General features: G+C 42.5%; 2 protein-coding genes across 3 annotated transcripts in view; one reads left to right on the top strand and one right to left on the bottom strand.

The window, feature by feature from the left end:
* The window catches only part of COLGALT2 (collagen beta(1-O)galactosyltransferase 2), a 117,168-nt gene extending 115,438 nt beyond the window's left edge, over positions 1-1,730 (bottom strand). Inside the window, exon 1 of the mRNA XM_069546274.1 lies at positions 1,101-1,730. Within this exon, the coding sequence (XP_069402375.1) occupies positions 1,101-1,363 (263 nt within the window). The 5' untranslated portion in view covers positions 1,364-1,730. The remainder of the gene's footprint in view (positions 1-1,100) is intronic.
* TSEN15 (tRNA splicing endonuclease subunit 15) overlaps positions 1,468-20,626 on the top strand; it is a 38,390-nt gene continuing 19,231 nt past the window's right edge. The window contains exons 1-4 of one of the 2 annotated variants that reach the window (XM_069546277.1): positions 1,468-1,633; positions 10,440-10,711; positions 14,054-14,135; positions 14,401-14,536. In XM_069546277.1, coding sequence (XP_069402378.1) covers positions 10,586-10,711; positions 14,054-14,135; positions 14,401-14,536 — 344 coding nt within the window. In that variant the 5' untranslated portion in view covers positions 1,468-1,633; positions 10,440-10,585. Of the gene's footprint in view, positions 1,634-8,039; positions 8,208-10,439; positions 10,712-14,053; positions 14,136-14,400; positions 14,537-20,626 lie in introns of those variants that run through there. The other variant, XM_069546276.1, reaches the window with a different exon arrangement.

Genomic DNA, 20,626 nt, shown 5'->3' on the forward strand with positions numbered 1-20,626 from the left:
CTTTATCCTTTCTTCTCCCTTTCTGCCCCACCAAGGCTTTAAGGATATTTTGTCTGTGGACAGCTCCCTTTATCAACACAAGACAGAACTCCCCCGTGACAAGGGCTCTAGCTTCCTCCGGAGACCAAAGGCCTCTTGTCCATGTATCTGGTGGCTTATCTCCTCTGGTCAAGGTCCACCTTCTCCTCCACAGGCTCTTGAGCGGCTCACCTGGCCATCAAATTCTCACCCTCCGATATCTGCTTTTATACAAAGATGTGGGGACAGGACCAAGTTCTCAAGTTGAGATGGGCAGCCACCCCCACTGATGCCCTGACCCTCCCCGCAGCAAGCACCGGGACCAGGCCCGGGTCTCTATTCTAAGAGCATCAAATCTTTGCTGTTTGCCTTCCTGAGGCTGCTCAGTCCCCAGGACTTAGTACCCCAAGGGACCCGGCGATGTTTGCATCTGCGGCGGGATTGGGCCCAGGAAGGAAGGCAGGATGCGGGGACGGGACAGCTTGGAGCGCTCAGACAAGACAGCATCCACGGTGGTGGCGTGGTTAGAACGCAGCGGGCTCCACCTAGCCTTAATCTCTGGATCCTGACCCCCCCCTCCCCTTTCTCCTCACACCCGGGGAGAACCCGGAGCCACTTTTCAGCCTCTGAGATGGAAGCCTGGCACCTGGAAGCCAGGGCGGCGCACCCCAGCCACTCCGGAGTCCCCCGTTGCCAGCCGCAGTGACGGACCACGTCGCGTCCCAAGGAGCCGGCGGCGACGACGGGCACCTTTATTCCCTCACTCCCGGACGAGAAATGAGAGATGGGGGAAAAAGGAATCTTCGCGAGTGCAAAGGCGGAGAAGCTAGCACTTTTGCGGCGTCTCCCCAGCCCTATCTGGGAGAGGCACGAGGTCACCCCATTCGTACTGTCCCCGGGGGAGCTCCGGGCGGGCTGCTTATCCCCAGTAGCACCCGGGGCGCACACAGACGCGCGCGTCCTTCCCGACCGCAACAGCTGATCCGGCCAGGACCCGGGCAGGCAGCGAGGGGTGTGCGCACCACGTCTCCCGCGCGTCCTGAGCGGTCCCCCGGCCCCCCAGCCCGGCGCAGCCGGCTCACCAGATGGCCATCCTGCTCTTGGGGTAGTCCAGGCGCTCCAGGCACCCGAGGAAGTGAGGCAGCGTGTGCGCAGCGTTGCGCGCGAGGACGACCACCAGCACCGTGGGTCTCTGCAGGGGCGACTCGGGGAAAACCACCGCCTCCTCTTCGTCGTCCTCGGAGTCCGCCTCGGCGGCGAAGCGCGCCCGGCAGCCGCCGCGCAGCAGAGCCCAGGAGAGGAGCAGCAGCGCCCAGGCCAGGGGGGCGGCGGGGCGCGCGGCCATGTTCCGGGCCGTGGCGGGCGGCGGGACGACCCGGCGCGGATGCCCGAGGCCGGCGGCGAGGGGCGGAGGGGAGGCGGCTGGCGCGCGCGCACTGGCACGGCCTCGGCCGCCGGGACCCTCCCGCTGCAGCCGCCGCCGCACCGCCCAGGCCCCGCCGCGGGCGCTCCGGAGTACCTGCGGCCGCCGGCGCTCGCCTGGGCTCCGGCTCGCAGACAGTCGTGTCGGTGCGGCTGTTTGTCCCGAGTCCGGCGGAAAGTTCCTCTAGTTCAGGTTCAGCTTGTACTGAGGTCTGTGGCTTTCCTCAGGGCTGTGAGGTGTGGCTGTGTCTGCCAATGGGCGTGTGAATGCGTGTGTGTATGTGTGTGTGCGCGCGCGCGCGCGAGCGAGCGTGTGTACATAACGGTACGACTCCAAGAAAATTTATTCTGCTTTTGCAAACCGCAGTCTAAAGTCCTTCACAGTGATGCAATGTATCCAGTTTTTCATAATGCACCTATTGACTAAATGGGTAGAGTTCTAAAATGAAAAGTCACCCAGTAATTCATTACTATGATAAACAGGTTTTGGGTTTGTTTTTTTTTTTTTTAACTTCCACGAAGGCAGAATATTTGTATTTCCTCACCCTCAAGCGCTCTTTAAATATATTTTTGACTGAGTAGTCTCCCCAGTAAGATCTAGTTGGAAGACCTGAAGAATTTTAGAGCCAGAGCGAACTCTTCAAATTAAAGGAAAGCTCTTCATGGGGCATGTCCTCTACCTGACAACTCAGGGTCCTGAACTTCCTGAAAGGGTGGCAGGTTAAGGACCAGATTCACTTCAGATGGTTTTCTTTTTCCTTAATGACCCAAACTGATAAATTGTAACAGACGGAAAATCTGTACATGCTGGAAGAGAAGGGAGAATAAGGGAGAAAGAAGGAAGGGTGGAAGAACGCAATCAGCAGGCAAAGTGAAAATGCTAGGAAATATACCATCAAAGGATATTTAATTTCGACCACAATGGAGGAAAGCTAGTAAAGAAGCTCTTTCAGTTCAGTTCAGTTCAGTTGCTCCGACGTGTCTCTTTGCGACCCCATGAATCGCAGCCCACCAGGACTCCCTGTCCATCACCACAAGAAGTTCTTTACTAGATTTCTTTTTTGTGTGGACTTCTTTTCTGGAAGTTCTTTGTGTGCGGAAGTTGGGGCTAAATTTTTGTCTCATGTGTGTCGCTTATTCTTGGTGTGAACTTGGAGACTTGACCTCTCTGGACATCAATTTCTTCCTATGTAAAAGCCTTTTAAGTTCCTGCCTTATTTTCTCATTCAACAACCATTTATGAAATTACTAAATGTCAATCATTCGGGTGTTGAGCGTTTGAATCCTCCTTCTCCAGAGAAAGGGGCAGAAGGTGTCCTGCCCTTTTTTATCTGGCTGGGTCAGAGTTGGAGGAGGGAGTCTTGGCTGAATCAACAGGGCTAGTTTTTCCTGCACCAAAATACCTTTTGGGGGGCTTCCCAGGTGGCTCAGTAGTTAAGAATCTACCTGCCAGTGTTTGCCAATTGCAGGAGGCATGGGTTCAATCCTGGGTTGAGAAGATCTCCTGGAGAAGGAGATGGCAACCCACTCCAGTATTGTTACCTGGGAAATCCCAAGGACAGAAGAGCTTGGTGGGCTACAAGCCATGGGGTTGCAAAGAGTAGGACATGACTGAGCACATACATTTTTTTTTCACTACTTGGATTTTTTTATTCCCTTGTCTTAGCCAGCCTAAAATCCTACAATATAAGCATTCATTCAAATTGACAAGTGTGCCAATTTTAACACTAAAACACTTGAGAGAAGAATAGTAGGCAATAGCTTTGGTATTCCTACATTTGTGTGAATTAAATCTGAGTTTCTAATCTCAATATCTAAACTGAGGTGCACTGTAAGAAGCTTTGAAGGGAATCCATATATGGAGCAAGGCACTGTTTTTGACAAAGCAAGTTCTGTGGATTTCTGATATCTGGGCTTGTGGACTCCAAGTCCAAGTAGGGAAAGGATATAGAGGGTAGCGTGAGAAAAAGAGCAGTGGCTGAAATGGGAAGGGATAAAATTAAACTGTGCCACTTTCAAAGTTTTGTCTAAGCTCTGGCCTGTATCCAAGCACTATATAATAGTTACCATAGAAAAATGTTTTTCAATTCCAAACACATTTACACAAATTTAAAATATTCTTTTTATCTTGTTTAAAAAGACTAGATATGTTTCTCAAATTGTCTTCACTTAATTGTTTCAACATTTTCTCAGTGTCTACTGTGCCAAGGCATGGGTGCTAGAAATGCATGGATAATTAAGATATATTGAATGAATGAATAAATACCATAAACTGGTAAGAAAAGAGGATAAGGAAGGGAAGTGGGGATGGTTAGGAAATGCCTCATTAAAGAAATGCCTTTGAACCGAGTATTGAAAAATGAGGGGCATATTTTAGGAAAATGATAGAGGGTTGGGAGAGGTTGGGATTTCAGGCTGATGGAACTATAAAAGCAAAAGAATGAGAGAACACAGAGCATGAGGAATGGCAATGAGAAGAGCATGACTGGAGGGCAGGGTCGGAAGGGGGAAGAGAGAAAGCTGGATTATTTTATGACTTTCATATAGTTATATATATATAACCTTTTACAGAAAAGCTAAAAACTTTGTTAAAATGGAAAAAATGAGCTAAATATCTCATGTATAGTTGGCTTACACAGTGCTTTCAAATGTCATATTGAATATATGAATATATGATTTTGAATGGTCACAACCATATGGCAGAGTTGCAGGCTCCAGGTGATTAAAGTATCAAAAGCAAAATTTTAGTTTAAATATACAGATTGTCAAGCTCAGTAATTTTGAATTTATATGGTTAAATATCTTATTTTAAACTGATAAAAACCATTCTACTTTATAAACATATAAAAACATATTAAGGGCATATAAAAGCATATAGTTCTTCCCAGGTGGCGCTAGTGGTAAAGAACCCACTTGCCTATGCAGGAGACATAAGAGACGTGGGTTTGATCCCTGCGTCGGGAAGATCCCCTGGAGGAGGAAATGGCAGCCCACTCCAGTATCTGCTTGGAGAGCTCCATGGACAGAGGGGCCTGGTGGGCTACAGTCTGTGGGCTTGCAAAGAGTTGGACATGACTGAGTGACTAACACACACACACACGTACAACTTAGTATCAAAGAAAAAAAAACCAACCTGGTTAAAAAATGGGCAGAAGACCTGAATAGACATTTTTCATAAAAAGACATACAAATGGCCAACAAGCATATGAAAAGGTACCCAACATTGCTAATTATCAGAGAAGTTCAAATCAAAATCGCAAAGAGATATCATCTCATACCTGTCAGCATGGCTATCAAAAAGTCTGCAAATTATAAATACTGGTGAGGATGTGGAGAAAAGGGAACTCCAGTACATTGTTTGTGGGAATGTAAATTGGTGTAGCCATTGTGGAAAACAGTATGGAGGTTTCTCAAAACACTAAGAACCACCAGATGATGAAGCAACCTGACTCCAGGGTATATATTTGAAGAAAATGAAAACACGAATTCAAAAACATACATTTACTCCAATGTTCACAGCAGCATTATTTACAATAGCCAAGATATGAAAGCAATATAAGCATGCATCCACAGATGAATGGATAAAGGAGATATGGTATGTATATATACAATGGAATATTACTCAGCCATGGAAGATATATAGAAGATAATAGTTTGCCATTTGCAACAACATGGATGGACCTGGAGAGTATTATGCTTAGTGAAATAAACCAGACAGAGAAAGACAAATATTGTATGTTATCACTTATATGTGGAATATAAATGAACATAACAAAATGGAAACAGACTCACAGATAAAGAAAACTAACTATAGATTACCAGTGGGGAGAGGGAAGTGGGGAGTGCAAGATAGGGATATGAGATTAAGAGTTTCAAACGACTATGTATAAAATAAATAAGATACAAGTATATATTGTACAGAACAAGTAATTATATCCATTATTTTATAATAATTTTAAATAGAGCATAATGTATAAAAATATTGAATCACTATATTGTACATCTGAAACTAATATAAAATTGTAAATCAGCTATAATATAAAAAAGGACAAAGAGAAGAAATTAGACTTTATGGTGCAATTAGCGATCCAATTTCTCTTTATACCTATGTGTGTATATGTGTACATCCATATACATATACACATACTCATTGCCTTAACTCTGCATTACATCTGTAATGTCATCTCTGTCCATATGTGCGTGACTTGCTACTTGATTCCATTGGTTTATTTATCTACCCTTGTAGAAATATCACATACTCTTAATTATAGACATTTATAGTAAGTTCTCTCAGTTTATTCATCAGAAGGGTCTTGGTTACTTTTGGCCCTTTGGGCTGCCATCTTTGGGGTCCCACAGAGTCAGACACGACTGAAGTGACTTAGCAGCAGCAGCAGCAGCATGCTAACATTTCGGAATCAGTTTATCAAGTATTAGGCAAACCCCTATTGAGACTGTGATTGAAATTGCTAGAACTTACAGATCAGTATTGTAAAGTTGGCAAGTTCCTCCAAACTGATCTATAAATGTTATCAAAGCTCATTAGAGAAGACCTAAATTAATGGATAGACATACTTCTCTAATGAGCTTCAGTAACATTTATTGTTCTCCATAAAGGGTTTGGTCATCTTTATTCTAGGTACCTTATTTTGGTTGTTGTTTTGTTCCAAATGTAAGCAGTATTTTTAAAAATTAAATATACTATAGCCTGATTCTTAAAATGGGGAATTTAGATTGCATTCTTAAATTTATGAGAAATGGAGAGAAGATATTTTGATTATTCTAAATTCTTTTCTATATGTATGAGGTTCTTCAAACATATTCATGTATATGAGTAGTAAAATATCATAGCATCCTAAATATTTTACTAAAAGTATAAACATCTTACCTATTCTCTGTGAAACACAGAGAATGGGAAATTACATGCTTTGTGTACAAAAAAGGAACAAGATACATATGAACATTCTTACAAGCAATGAATTAAAGCTGATCCAGAATGCTAGCCTACATTTTTCAGCTTGAGATCACTGTTGTATATAACACTGTGTAAAAACGTTTTCTTTTAACACATTAAACATTCACATCACAATCCAAAGTTCATTTTTTCCTCTGGAGACTCTAACTGAATTAATGTCTCGGCCTGGACTTTATAGACTTTTTTTTGTGGGAATACAATGGTCTGTCTCAGCTATCAAGATGGGAAATCAGTAGAGCAAGTGCCAGATTACATGGAATTTGATATCACCCAGTATACTCGGGAAGAATTTTATTTGTTGTTACTTATCTAGCTTTTTTCCTAACCACTTTGGTTCTCTGATATATTAAACCATGGGAGCATTTATAAAAGGAGAAATTCTTCAGTCTATGAGAAGTTGAAACTCTAACCTGTTCTTGGGTGTATTTTACTCTGGATTACCACACGAGACATTGTTCGCTTCAGTTCAGTCACTCAGTCGTGTCTGACTCTTTGCGACCCCATCGACTACAGCACGCCAGGCTTCTCTGTCCATCACCAACTCCCGGAGCCTACTCAAACTCATGTCCATCGCGTCGATGATGCCATCCAACCATCTCATTCTCTATCATCCCCTTCTCCTACCAGGCTGTTTAAGTAGTCCCAAATCTTTTGTTTTCTTTCTTAGCTACTCCAAGTCACCAAGATTTACTTATAAATGAGTTTCCATTGCTTAGTATGGAAGCCAAGGGACAATCTATTTTCATTCTTCAACTTTCTGTAATAGACAATGACATTAAAAGTCAGAAACATTTAATATTCATGCTAAATAGATCACATTTTTTCTAGGCAAGAGAACTTCATTTATTTGCCAAAGGCTAGCATTAACCTGTTGCTTTTTTTTTTCTTCTTTCAGTTGAAATATCTTTCTGTATACTTTTGGGATTCTCTAACCTCTCTGCCCCATACATCTTTTTTTTCTTCCCCTTAAGTTGAAAATCTTCCCCTGAAGATGTCTGGACCTGTTCACCTAGTACCTATTCCATTGGATCTCCTTATTTATAAAATTTCCCCTTTCCTCATATGAACAACAGAATGCTCCTAAATGCTTCTAAATTCCATCACCTGAACTAATTGGGATCTTTAGACCTCTAATTACTTGAATTACTGTCAATGAACCTACTGCTGCTGCTGCTAAGTCACGTCAGTCGTGTCCGACTCTGCGCGACCGCATAGACGACAGCTCACCAGGCTCCCCCATCCCTGGGATTTTCCAGGCAAGAACACTGGAGTAGATTGCCATTTCCTTCTCCAATGCAGGAAAGTGAAAAGTGAAAGTGAAGTCGCTCAGTCATGTCCGACTCTTAGTGACCCCATGGATTACAGCCTACCAGGCTCCTCTGTCCATGGGATTTTCCAGGCAAGAGTACTGGAGTGGGGTGCCATTGCCTTCTCCCAAGGAACCTACTAATTTCAGAGTTATTTGCTTCTTTAGGGCTTAGCAGCTGTTTGAAGCAGAGAAGGCAATGGCACCCCACTCCAGTACTCTTGCCTGGAAAATCCCATGGACAGAGGAGCCTGGTAGGCTAGAGTCGATGGGGTTTCAAGAGTCTGACATGCCTGAGCGACTTCACTTTCACTTTTCACTTTCATGCATTGGAGAAGGAAATGGCAACCCACTCCAGTGTTCTTGCCTGGAGAATCCCAGGGACGGGGGAGCCTGGTGGGCTGCCGTCTATGGGGTCGCACAGAGTCGGACACGACTGAAGCGACTTAGCAGCAGCAGCAGCAGCAGCAGCAGCTGTTTGAAGAGGTAAAAGTTAATAAGTTCATTCAAATTTAATACATTCTAGGGCAATTTATGAATCTTCATGTGTGTTTTTTACATCACAGGATACATTTCTCTCTATACATAATGCATTTTTTAATGCATTCAAGCTTTTTATCTGGCTTTCAACAGTTTGACTTCAGCATGGACTTCACTGTGTCTGTTTTACCTGGTATTCATTTAGTATTTTATACCTGTAAATTTCTTTCATCAAACTTGGGGAATTATTAACTTCTTCATTTTTTTCTGTTCCATTCTCTTTCTTTCCTCCTTCTAGTATTTCATTTACATATATGTTGGATTGTCTGATATTATGTAGCAGTTCTCTGAGCTCTGTTTATTTTTTTTTAAATCTTTTCTTTGTTGTTCACTTTAGATGATGTCTTGGATGACTGCTGTACCTTCAATTCATTTATTTTTTCCTCTGTAATTTCCATCTGGCTGTTAAGTCCACCCAGTGAATTTTGTATCTCTGAAATTTTAATTTTTAGCTTCAGAATTTCTATTTGATCCTTTTTTTCATTTTCTCTGATGAGGTTTGTTTGTTTGTCTCCTGAGAGTTTTATTCACTGAAAACATACTTGTGTTTTACTTCATTGAGGATAGTTATAATAGTTGCTTTAAAGTTTTCCTCTGTCAGTCTCAACATCTGATTCATCTCAGGGTCAGATTCCAGAAAATGTGATCCACTTTCTTGATTTTCATATGTCACTAGCTTTGAATTGTATCTTGGACTTTTATGAATGATGAACTGTGGATGTTCTGGATTGCATTATTTTGCTAAGATGAGTATTATTTTCTTTGCATTAGCAGGTGATTCTCTTGACTACATTTAAACCATAAACTCTCTTTCTTGGGGGACAACTCTAGTCTCAGTTCAGATCTTTTGTTTTTAACCGAACTGCTGGGATTTTGTTTCAGGTGGTTCAGGATCTGTTCAGAGATGAAAGCAGAGTTTGGGGATCCTCTCTCTCTGGCTCCTACCCTTTGGGGATTTCTTGATCTCTTCAGCTTTCAATGTTTCCTGGCTTCACTTTTTTTGCTTCTACAGATAAGAAAAACTGAGAGTTTTCCCACATGTGCCCCTGCTGCTGAAGAGCCTGCCTCCCAGACTGTACTTTATTTTTGTTGTTCAGTTGCTAAGTCCTGTCGGACCCTTTGCAACCCAGTGGACTGCAGCACACTGGATTTCTCTGTCCTCCACTATCTTCCAGAGTTTGCTCAAACTCATGTCCATTGTGTTGGTGATGCTGTCTAACCAACTCATCCTCTGCAGCCCTCTTCTTCTTTTGCCTTCAATCCTTCCCAGCATCTGGGTCTTTTCCAATAACTTGGTTCTTCTGCATTTAGCTCAAGCTAACTCCAAGAAAAGTGAAACCTTCCTTGTGGTGCTTCATCGCCCTACAAGCAAGCTTGCCCTCCTGACTAGGCTCGGGTGCTTCTGTTCGCATTCCAGGGTATTCTGGAATACCTATTTTTGTATTATGTTCTTTTAGGTATTTGTCCTAATATCTAGTTTCTATTTTTGTATTATGTCCAATTTTTATAGATGTTTTCTTCTGGGGTATAATCTCAGTCTGTCATATTTGGAAGCAGAAGTTCTATCCCTGTCTGGCACTTTGACTCTTGAGAGAGTCATTTCATGCCTTGGTTAAACGCAATATCTCCTAAGCAGTCCTTGCTTCCACCCTTGACCCCTAAGATCTAGTCTCAGCACTTCAGGCAGAGGGACACAGAAAACATAACGGGAACTTCTAGCGTCCTCCTATTTCACTCACAGTAAATCCATAAATGCTTAAAATGTCTTACACTGCCTGTCTGAAACTGCTCAGCCTTCTTGACTTCCACGTCACATGCTTATGCTGGTTTCCTTATACTTTTCTAACCACTCGTGTTTACATTCAACAACTCGTGTTTACTCTTGTTCCTCTAATCCTAAATGGTCGGTTCACCCTAAAAATAAGGTTCTTGAAACTCCGGTCTCTCTCCTTTCCGCTTTCTTTGGAGATCTCATCCACTTCCACACTTTGAGCTGACACGTCAGGGCAAAGAGGCCTTAAGGAGCCCCCATTTTCTCAATAGAGTTGTAAACGGCGCAGATGTAAGGAGAATTAAGAGCTTCTGATCCTTCTTCACGCTAGCACCCACCCACATCTGAATAAGCTCAGACGGAGACGGGAGGGCGTTCGCTCAGGTTAACGTTCTGTTGGTCTGAAGGTGGGGCGGATCCTCCCAGCACCTGAGCTCTCCCGCGCCGGCGCAACACACGACGCGGAGGCGGAACCCAGACGCGCGAGTCTCTGCTTCTGGCCGGGCGCGGAGAGCACGGCGCGGTGCACCACGGGCGCGCCGCACGGCCGGGCATGGAGGAGCGCGGCGAGTCCCAGCCGACCGCGGGCTGCGGCGATGAGCGCCCGGGCGACGATCGCGGCGGCGGCAGCGCCCACCCGTGGGCCCCCGAGGACGCCTGGATGGGCACGCACCCTAAGGTCAGCAGGCGCGAGAGGAGCAGGGCGCCCTGCCCAGGCCTGTACCCAAGGCGGGACCCCCGGGCCGTGCTCCCCCTTGGGCCCTTGACTCCCCACCCAATGGGATCGCAGTTTCCCCGCGAACCTCACGGAAAGGGGATTCTTTTTGCTCACCGCCTGCTGCAGTCAACATTGTTTTTGTTTGTTTCAATGAGTTAAACTATTGTTCTGACACCGCCCCCTTCCGCCTCGCCTCCCTGGGACCGTTCTTAACTGGAGGGAACATCGCCAGATTAGAGCCACACCATTAATCTCAGTTTTGCTGTTCAGGGTCGTTCTTGGGGATGGTCTCATTTAATCCTCATAGTAACCAAGCGGAACCCACGAACTTTTCCCAGTTCGTGGCCCTCGAGTAAGCTGTAGTAGTCTACTATGGTCAAAGTTTTAGGCACAGTCCTCATTTGCCTCTGTGGGCAAATTCCTGCCTTTTACCAGCTATGGCCCAAGCAATGAATGAACAGTGAATGGATATGAGTTTTGCAGAAATCTCAGAGACTACGTACTTTGGTCTAGTTGTTTGAATAGAATTGCAGTCTTCTGCTGGAGAGCAGTATTTCATAGATAATGATCTACAAACATCCCAGAAAAGGAAAAAATGGAAGATCTTTTCATCTTCTCTTGCTTGATTTTATCCTTCTGCTCTGATCCCCTTACACCGTCTCAGGGTGAGAAAAACGAACGATAACATGGAGATATTATTCAGTGCCATCAAAGAACCAAAGTATGGAGAAGGAGCATGGTGGTCAGGAGCATACATTCAGACTGCCTGAGTTTGAATTCTGGTTCTGTCATCAGCTTTGTGATTTTTCTTTTTTTGGGGGGGGGGGGTCGGAAAAAAATGTTTTATCTTGTTGTTCCTCAGTTTTCTCTTCTGTAAAATGGAGATAAGAATAGTACTAACTTTATCAGGTTGTTAGAGGATTAAGTCAGTTAATATTAGTAAAGCACTTAACCTATGGTAGCCACTACCTAAATATTTAAAATAAAACACCAATAATAAGTTTTAAAAGCTATTTCTAGATATGATGTTACTATTTAATTTTCATACTTGCAGGGGTTTTTTTTCCTTTAAAGTCAAACGCTCTATAGGCTCAAACCATCAAATCTTTTCTTTCATTTTTTTTTCTTGAAGGATCTAATTGAGCTTAAAAAAAAGAAAAGATATTAGTTGTTTGATTTTCAGTTCTGCATTTGCATTATTCAGTTTGAAAATTACTTCAGTTCAGTTGCTCACTCGTGTTGGATTCTTTGCAGCCCCATGAATCGCAGCACGCCAGGCCTCCCTGTCCATCACCAACTCCCATAGTTTACCCAAACTCATGTGCATCGAGTCGGTGATGCCATCCAGCCTCATCCTCTGTCGTCCCCTTCTCCTCCTGCCCCCAATCCCTCCCAGCATCAGGCTCTTTTCCAATGAGTCAGCTCTTCGCATCAGGTGGCCAAAGTATTGGAGTTTCAGCTTTCCTTCCAAAGAAATCCCAGGGCTGATCTCCTTCAGAATGGACTGGTTGGATCTCCTTGCAATCCAAGGGACTCTCAAGAGTCTTTTCCAACACCACAGTTCAAAAGCATCAATTCTTCAGCACTCAGCCTTCTTCGCAGTCCAACTCTCACATCCATACATGACTACTGGTAAAACTATAGCCTTGACTAGACAGACCTTATTCGGCAAAGAAATGTCTCTGCTTTTGAATATGCTATCTAGGTTGGTCATAACTTTTCTTCCAAGGAGTAAGTGTCTTTTAATTTCATGGCTGCAGTCACCATCTGCAGTGATTTTGGAGCCCCCCAAAACGCACTCTTGACATTGTTTCCACTGTTTCCCCATCTATTTGCCATGAAGTGATGGGACCGGATGCCATGATCTTTGTTTTCTGATGTTGAGCTTTAAGCCAGTTTTTTCACTCTCTTCTTTCACTTTCATCAAGAGGCTTTATAGTTCCTCTTCACTTTCTGCCATAAGGGTGGTGTCATCTGCATATTTGAGGTTATTGATATTTCTCCCGGCAATCTTGATTCCAGCTTGTGTTTCTTCCAGTCCAGCGTTTCTCATGATGTACTCTGCATATAAGTTAAATAAGCAGGGTGACAATATACAGCCTTGACGTACTCCTTTTCCTATTTGGAACCAGTCTGTTGTTCCATGTCCAATTCTAACTGTTGCTTCCTGACCTGCATACAGATTTCTCAAAAGGCAGGTCAGGTGGTCTGGTATTCCCATCTCTCTCAGAATTTTCCACAGTTTATTGTGATCCACACAGTCAAAGGCTTAGATTTATCATCCTTAAGCAGCACTTTGGTTATATAATTCTCATATTTAGAGAATTTCCTGAAGGGTAAAATTCATACTTTTACCCTGGCCATCAAGACCTCGCCCCCTGGTCCCCAGATGCTTTTTCGGTGTCATTTCCAAACTCATGTGAGGTTGAGGAGGACAATTAGTAGCACTCCTCTTTTCCTGCATCTGTACACACTTTGGTGGAAGCTGATGGAAAGTGTGACTTTAGTACACCCAGGTGGGTCTGCAGATGCCTCCCCTCTGCATTGACCCTGCTCCGCACCCACCTAGTCATTGACAGAGCTGCAATACCTCAGGACTCTCCTGTAGGGGCAGGCTCTGAGGAATGTTCACTCTGCGCTGACCAACGAGTCTGAAAGCCACAGCAGCTTCCTTGATCCTTTCTTTGAAACTCAACAGTTAACGAATTCCCTACTCTTGAGTGAGCAGGGGTGGGGAGAGGGGCCAGGAATGCTCTTCTAGCACAGCTCCTCCACCGGCAAATGAGACCAGGGAATCAGAGGCTCCCGCTAACCTGCCCCGACAAAAGTCCTATTAAGATGTCTCTACTCCTGGCAGGTAGGTTTCTTTCTAGGCCCTTGAATCCATGTTGCTTATTTCCACTTTCATGTGATAACTCACACTGTCACTCTTTCTCTGTTTACTCAATTCATACATGTCCTTCAGGGCCCAGTTTGCATCCCACTTCTGCCAGGAAACATTTACCAGCCAAGCCACCTGAGTGCAGCTCCTTTGACCTTGTGTCATTTTTTTTTTTTTCCATTCACTTGGCTTTTAGCCACTTACTGTAACATATTATTATTTATCTGCAATTGCAAGTGTGTATGTGTTTACCCTAGCAGTCCATAAATTTTTTTAAGAGATAGTTGTCAGGGCTTAATTGCCAAGTAACTCCCACTATACCTTTAAGAGAGTCTTATACATTATCTTGACTAGTTGTTAATTGAAAGAAAATGCTAAGAGATTCTTCCTTCTCTCTTTGACAATTGCATTTTGATTTGCAGTATTTAGAAATGATGGAATTAGATATAGGAGATGCCACCCAAGTTTATATAGCGTTCTTGGTTTACCTGGACCTCATGGAGAGTAAGTAATTTATTATTTTGTTATTGGGGCTGTCGTGGGGGAATGAGTTGGGTCGGGATATAGCATTTATGCATTTGCTGTTAATTTTGTCAGTGTTGTGATTTCTTTATTCATTAACACTGGGAATTATGAGTAACAGAAAATACTAGAAAGATAAAGGGACATAGCATTATAAGTGATGTTTGCTCAGCTGAGTATTAGGTAGATGTTTAGACCTTTTATTTTTTTGACAAATATTCTTGTCCATTCGATGATACACTTTCAGGTAAAAGCTGGCATGAAGTAAACTGTGTGGGACTACCAGATCTCCAGCTCATCTGCCTTCTTGGTACTGAGATAGAAGGAGAAGGGTTACAGACTGTGGTACCTACACCCATCAGTGCTTCCCTCAGCCATAACAGGTGGGCAGCTGATTTTGATTTTTGTTTAGCAGGTTAGTTCCTTTCCTGCATAAAGCGCTGCTGCTGCTGCTGCCAAGTCACTTCAGTGGTGTCCAACTCTGTGCAACCCCATAGACGGCAGCCCACCAGGCTCCCCCGTTCCTGGGATTCTCCAGGCAAGAACACTGGAGTGGGTTGCCATTTCCTTCTCCAATGCATGAAAGTGAAAAGTGAAAGTGAAGTCGCTCAGTCGTGTCCGACTCTTTGCAACCCCATGGACTACAGCCTACCAGGCTCCTCTGTCCATGGGGTTTTCCAGGCAAGAGTACTGGAGTGGGTTGCCATTGCCTTCTCCAGCATAAAGCACTGCTGCTGCTGCTGCTAAGTCACTTCAGTCGTGTCCGACTCTGTGCGACCCCATCCCTGGGATTCTCCAGGCAAGAACACTGGCGTGGGTTGCCATTTCCTTCTCCAGCATAAAGCGCTAGGAATCCTTAAATTAGAGTTAGTAATATATTTTAAAGGCTTCCCTGGTAGATCAGGGGTAAAGTATCTGCCTGCAATACAGGAGACATGGGTTCCATCCCTGGGTCAGGAAGATCCTCTGGAGAAGGAAATGGCAACCCCCTGCATTATTTTTGCCTAGAAAATCCCATGGACAGAGACAATCCTGGTAGGCTATAGTCCATGGGGTCACAAAGAGTCAGACATGACTTAGTGACTAAACAGCAGCAACAATATATTTTAAAAGGAGTTTGGGGGTATAGGAATCATGGCTTTATTCTTGGCTATTTGAGAACTAAGTTAAATATGCGTGTTGAACAAGTGTTTATTTACCGTAAAATGTTACTGTATTTTTCATGCTTGTTGGGAGTGGTTTCATTTTAGATACTTTTAACTTTATAAAAAGGCATGTAATCTTTTGAGGCTTGCTTTATTATGTTAAGGTTATATTCTGATGTCTTTTGGCCAGGAGGGTGGGCTGCTGTATAGCATTCCATCGTGTGATTATACCATAGTTTTCATGTCTCTCCTGAGGATGGAATGCTGCTCATGTTTGACTTCAGGGGATAGTTTCAAACTATCTTCCAAAGTGGTTGCCTTAGTCTACTTTCCCCTGCACAGTAAATAAGACCTTTGGAAGCTGTATGGTCCCTGACATTTAGTGTTCCCTGGCTTTTCAGTTGTTGTCAGTCGAATGGCTCGTCTAATTGTGGTCTTAATTTGCAGGTCTCTGATACTGAACATTTATGTATATATGTATTATTTCCTCTCTTGAGAAATGCATTTTCACATCCTTTACCTATTGGATTATTTGTAGTTTCCTCATTGACTCCTAGGAGTTCTTTATATATTCTTGACAGTAATCCTTTTGGTTGTGTTTCCCAGCTTTAAAAATCTGTCTTTCAGGTATCTTTTGATAAATAACAGTTTTTAATTTGAATATAATCATATTTATTAATTTTAATAATCAATATCTTTATATCTAATATATAAAGATATCTAATATATAAAGATCTAATATATTCCCTGGTGGCTCAGAGGTTAAAGCATCTGCCTGCAATGCGGGATACCTTGGTTTGATCCCTGGGTCGGGAAGCTTCCCCTGGAGAAGGAAATGGCAACCCACTCCAGTATTCTTGCCTGGAGAATCCCATGGACGGAGGAGCCTGGTGGGCTACGGGGTTGCAAAGAGTCGGACACGACTGAGTGACTTCACTTTCACTTTCACTTTATATCTAATATAAGAGCTATTTCCTAAGTAAAGATTTAAAAGAAGTTCACCTGTATTTTCACTAAGAGTTTTGAAGTTGCTCATTTTAATGTTATGAGAGGAAGGCTAGGGACCCTGTTTTCAGTCGGATGACCATTTTTCTCTGCCTCCAGTTACTGAATAGTCCCTCCTTTCCTTATTATCTGACATGCCATCTTTGTGCAGCTATGCTTTAATTTGTTTCTGGCCTCTCTTTATATTCTGTTAGTCAACATATTTATTCTTATGCCAGTACCAGGTTTTCCCAATTGCTTGCTTTGTAAGAAGACCTGGTTTCTAGTTAAAAAGCCTCCTTTTCTGTTTTTCTTCTTTAGAAGCTGTGGCAGGCAGCTTCTAAGATGGCTTCTTGTAATCCAGCCTTCTGATGGTCACACTTGTGTTATTCCCTTCCCTGGAGTGTGGGCTGGAATTAGTGACTTGCCTTTTTGTTGGGGAGTGGGTGTTGTGCACTGAGCAGCTTGTGGGGTCTTAGTTCCCCAACCAGCGATCAAACCCGGTCCTCGGCAGTGAAAGCATAGCGTCCTAACCCTTGGAGCACCAGGGAGTCTCCATTCCATTGTGTGATTATACCATAGTTTTCACTATTTGACTTACTGTTAATACATAAAACTTGGCAAAAGTGATGAGATGTTACTTCTAAGATCAGATTATAGAAGATGTAAGGCTATTTGGGGTCTTTTGTGTTTCCATACAAATGAAAATTTTTTGTTCTAGTTCTGTGAAAAATTGTTGCTCAGTTCCTGAGTCATTATCCAATTTTTTGTGACCCCCGTGAACTACAGCTTGCCAGGCTCCCCTGTCCTTCACTATCCCCCAGAGTTTATTCAAACTCATTTCTCTTGAATTGGTGATGCTATCTAGCCATCTCATCTTCTGCCGCCCCCTTCTTCTTTTGCTTTCACTCTTGGCCAGCATCAGGGTCTTTTCCAATGTAAAAAATGCTCTTGATAATTTGATGGAGACTGCACTAAATCTATAAATTGCCTTGGATCATATGGTCATTTTAACAGTATTGATTTTTCCTGTCCAAGGACATGGTATATTTTTCTTTCTGTCTGTGTCATTTTCGATTTCTTTCATCAGTGTCCTATAGTTTTCAGAGTACAGGTCTTTTGCCTCCTTAGGTAGGTAGGTTTATCCCTTGGTATTCTATTCTTTTTGATGCAATGGTAATCTTGAGAAAGAAAAATGGAGCGATTCTTGAATAAATCTTGTGAAATGGAGTAAATCTTAAAAAAGAAGAATGGAGCTGGAGGAATCATGTTCCATGACTTCAGAATATACTACAAAGCTATAGAAATCAAAACAGTATGGTAGTGGCACAAAAGCAGACGTATAGATTGATGGAACAGAGTAGGGAGTGTAGAAATAAACCCACACACTTGTGGTCAATTAATCTGCCAAAAGAAGGTAAGAATATACAATGGAGGAAAGATAGTCTCTTTAATAAGTAATGTTGGGAAAACTGGACAGCTATATCTATTAATAAAAGAAAGAAATTAGAACATTCTCTAACACTGTATACAAAAATAAATTTAAAATGAATTAAAGACCTATGTGTGAGACAGGGTATTATAAAACTCCCAGAAGAAACTTAGGCAGGCCATAATAAATCACAGCACTATTTTTTGGATCTGTCTCATAGAGCAATGGAAACAAAGGCAAAAATAAGTAAATGGGACCTAATTAAACTTAACTTTTACATAGCAAAGGAAACCATAAACAAAATGAAAAGACAACCTATGGAATAAGAGAAAATATCTGTAAGCATTCAACTGACAAGAGCATATCTATCTATATGTGTGCGTGTGTGTATGTATATATACACACATATATACATGTGTCAGAGAAGGCAATAGCACCCCACTCCAGTACTCTTGCCTGGAAAATCCCATGGGCAGAGGAGCCTGGTGGGCTGTAGTCCATGGGGTTGCAAAGAGTTGGACATGACTGAGCGTCTTCACTTTTCACTTTTCACTTTCCTGCATTGGAGAAGGAAATGGCAACCCACTCCAGTGTTCTTGCCTGGAGAATCCCAGGGACGGCGGAGCCTGGTGGGCTGCTGTCTATGGGGTCGCACAGAGTCCGACATGACTGAAGTGACTTAGCATACATGTGTGCCCAGTCTCTTCAGTCATGTCTGACTCTTTGCAACCCAAAGGCTGTAGCCCGCCAGGCTCATCTGTCCATGGGATTCTCCAGGCAAGAATACTGGAGTGAGTTGCCATGCCCTCGTCCAGGGGATCTTCCTGACCCAGGGACTCACACAAACACACACATACACACACATACACACGCTGTATACCTGAAACATTGTAAATCAATGATACTTTGGGGAAAAAAAACAGTGGCTTCTGTTGGGCACTCTCTTTCTGACTTGTTTGTTCTGAGGTAAGCCAGCTGTGCTGTGAACTGTCCTAGAGAAAGGCTGAACATTGAGGAGTGAAGGTAACGAGTAATGGAGCCAAGTTTCTTGTGAGATGGGGAGGGGAGGATTCAGGAGACTAGTTAAAGAGATTAATCCTGAGCTGGAAGAGGAGCACCTGAACCTCTGAGGCTATGGGGCAGGTAGAAAGGACAGATAAAGACCTAGGTGTATTTGGGTGGGTGTATAAGTAGGGAAGAGGGCTTGGAGCTGTTGTTCGGTCACTAAGTCATGTCCGACTCTTTGTGACCCTATGAACTGCAGCATGCCAGGCTCCTCTGTCCTCTAGGATCTCCCAGAGTTTGCTCAGATACATGTCCATTGAGACAGTGATGCCGTCTAACCATCTCATCCTCTGCTGCCCTCTTCTCCTTTGCCTTCAGTTTTTCCCAGCGTCAGGGTCTTTTCTAGTAAGTCAGCTCTTTGCATCAAGTGGCCAAAGTACTGGCGCTTCAGTGTTAGCAGCAGTCCTTCCAATGAATATTCAGGGTTGATTTTCTTTAGGATTGATTGGTTTGATCTCCTTGCAGTCCAAGGGACTCTCAAGAGTCCAGAACCATAATTCAAAAGGGAAGTAGGCAGAGCACCTTAAATTCCAACATGAAGCATTTTGATGAATACCTGCTTTTTTCCTAATTCTCTATGAATGCATAGAGAATTAATACATATTGATTTAGGAGAAAGACCGTGGACTAAAGCCAGAAGGCCTGGATTCTGGTCTTGGTGCAGATTTTTGTTTTATGGCTGGAGACACACAATTCTTGAGTTTCACTTTGTCTTTTATTGAAGGTTACAGGTTATCAGTAGATAATATGTGAGATCCCTTCCAAATCAAAGCTACCATAATTGGTTATTTTTTCATTGTGTGTATTCCTTAAAATTACATTAAGCTAATTTTTAGATTTCTATTAAATATTTTTGGTATGTATGATTTGTTACAAGAATTATCTTTCGATATTTCAGGCTATTTATACTATTCTTTGAGAGGCTTCTTACTGTGAGATTTTTCTGTGTGTTTTGAGAATCAATACACAACAATTTAACTAGCTTTATTTCCAATAATGCTTCTATCTAAGAGACATAATAATTCACTCCTTCAGACTCTCCCTTTGTGTCTTTAAATTGCTGTAACAATGTCATCCTAGCTAGTATTATTGTTATTTATTTGGACAAGGAACTACCATTTAGAATTAACATATTTAATCCTAAAAAACAAAATGAATATAGTCTGTTTGAATCAAAATCATTTCATAAATCTAGAACTATAAATTTGCCCGATTAATTTCTAGTTTTTCCGTAATTGTGATTATTGCTTTTCTAGCTTTTTAAGCTTGTTTTCTTTAAGTAGAATTAGTTGGAAGGTTAACTTAGTAATCCATTTTTGCACTCTTGTATTTAATAAAGCAGAGAGCTTAGTCTGTGTGTCTTATTTTTATATAAATATTCATGATTATATTAGGCAGTGGAATGATAATATAGAAAATAGCACAAATGGGACCCAGTACACATTAGATTTATTATGCTTTCTATGGCATAAAATGTTCTCAACTCAAAGAATGCAAATAACCTTTTAACAAATAAAGATTTGTGTGTTTGATTTCATTCCTCAGGTTCTAACAGGAGTGATATTTTTAGGTAATAGGCAAACTTTAATCTATTTTTACTCCCATGTGTACTCTCTATATAAAATGTTACATATATAACAGTAATGGTGCAATTTCAGACATTTGTGGTTAATGTAGGAATTTTCCTTCATTAGTAACACAAAGAAAATTATTGACTTTGAATCTCTGGCCGTCTGTATAGGGAGGAAGTTCATTAAGACAAGTCCTAAAAGTATTTGGGTAGGAATTTATGAAGGTAACTCACCTTAAAAAAATACATTTTTTTAAATTTAAGAGAATAAACAGCT

The sequence above is a fragment of the Ovis canadensis genome, chromosome 12, assembly GCF_042477335.2.
Source record: "Ovis canadensis isolate MfBH-ARS-UI-01 breed Bighorn chromosome 12, ARS-UI_OviCan_v2, whole genome shotgun sequence".
Taxonomy (NCBI): Eukaryota; Metazoa; Chordata; class Mammalia; order Artiodactyla; family Bovidae; genus Ovis; species Ovis canadensis.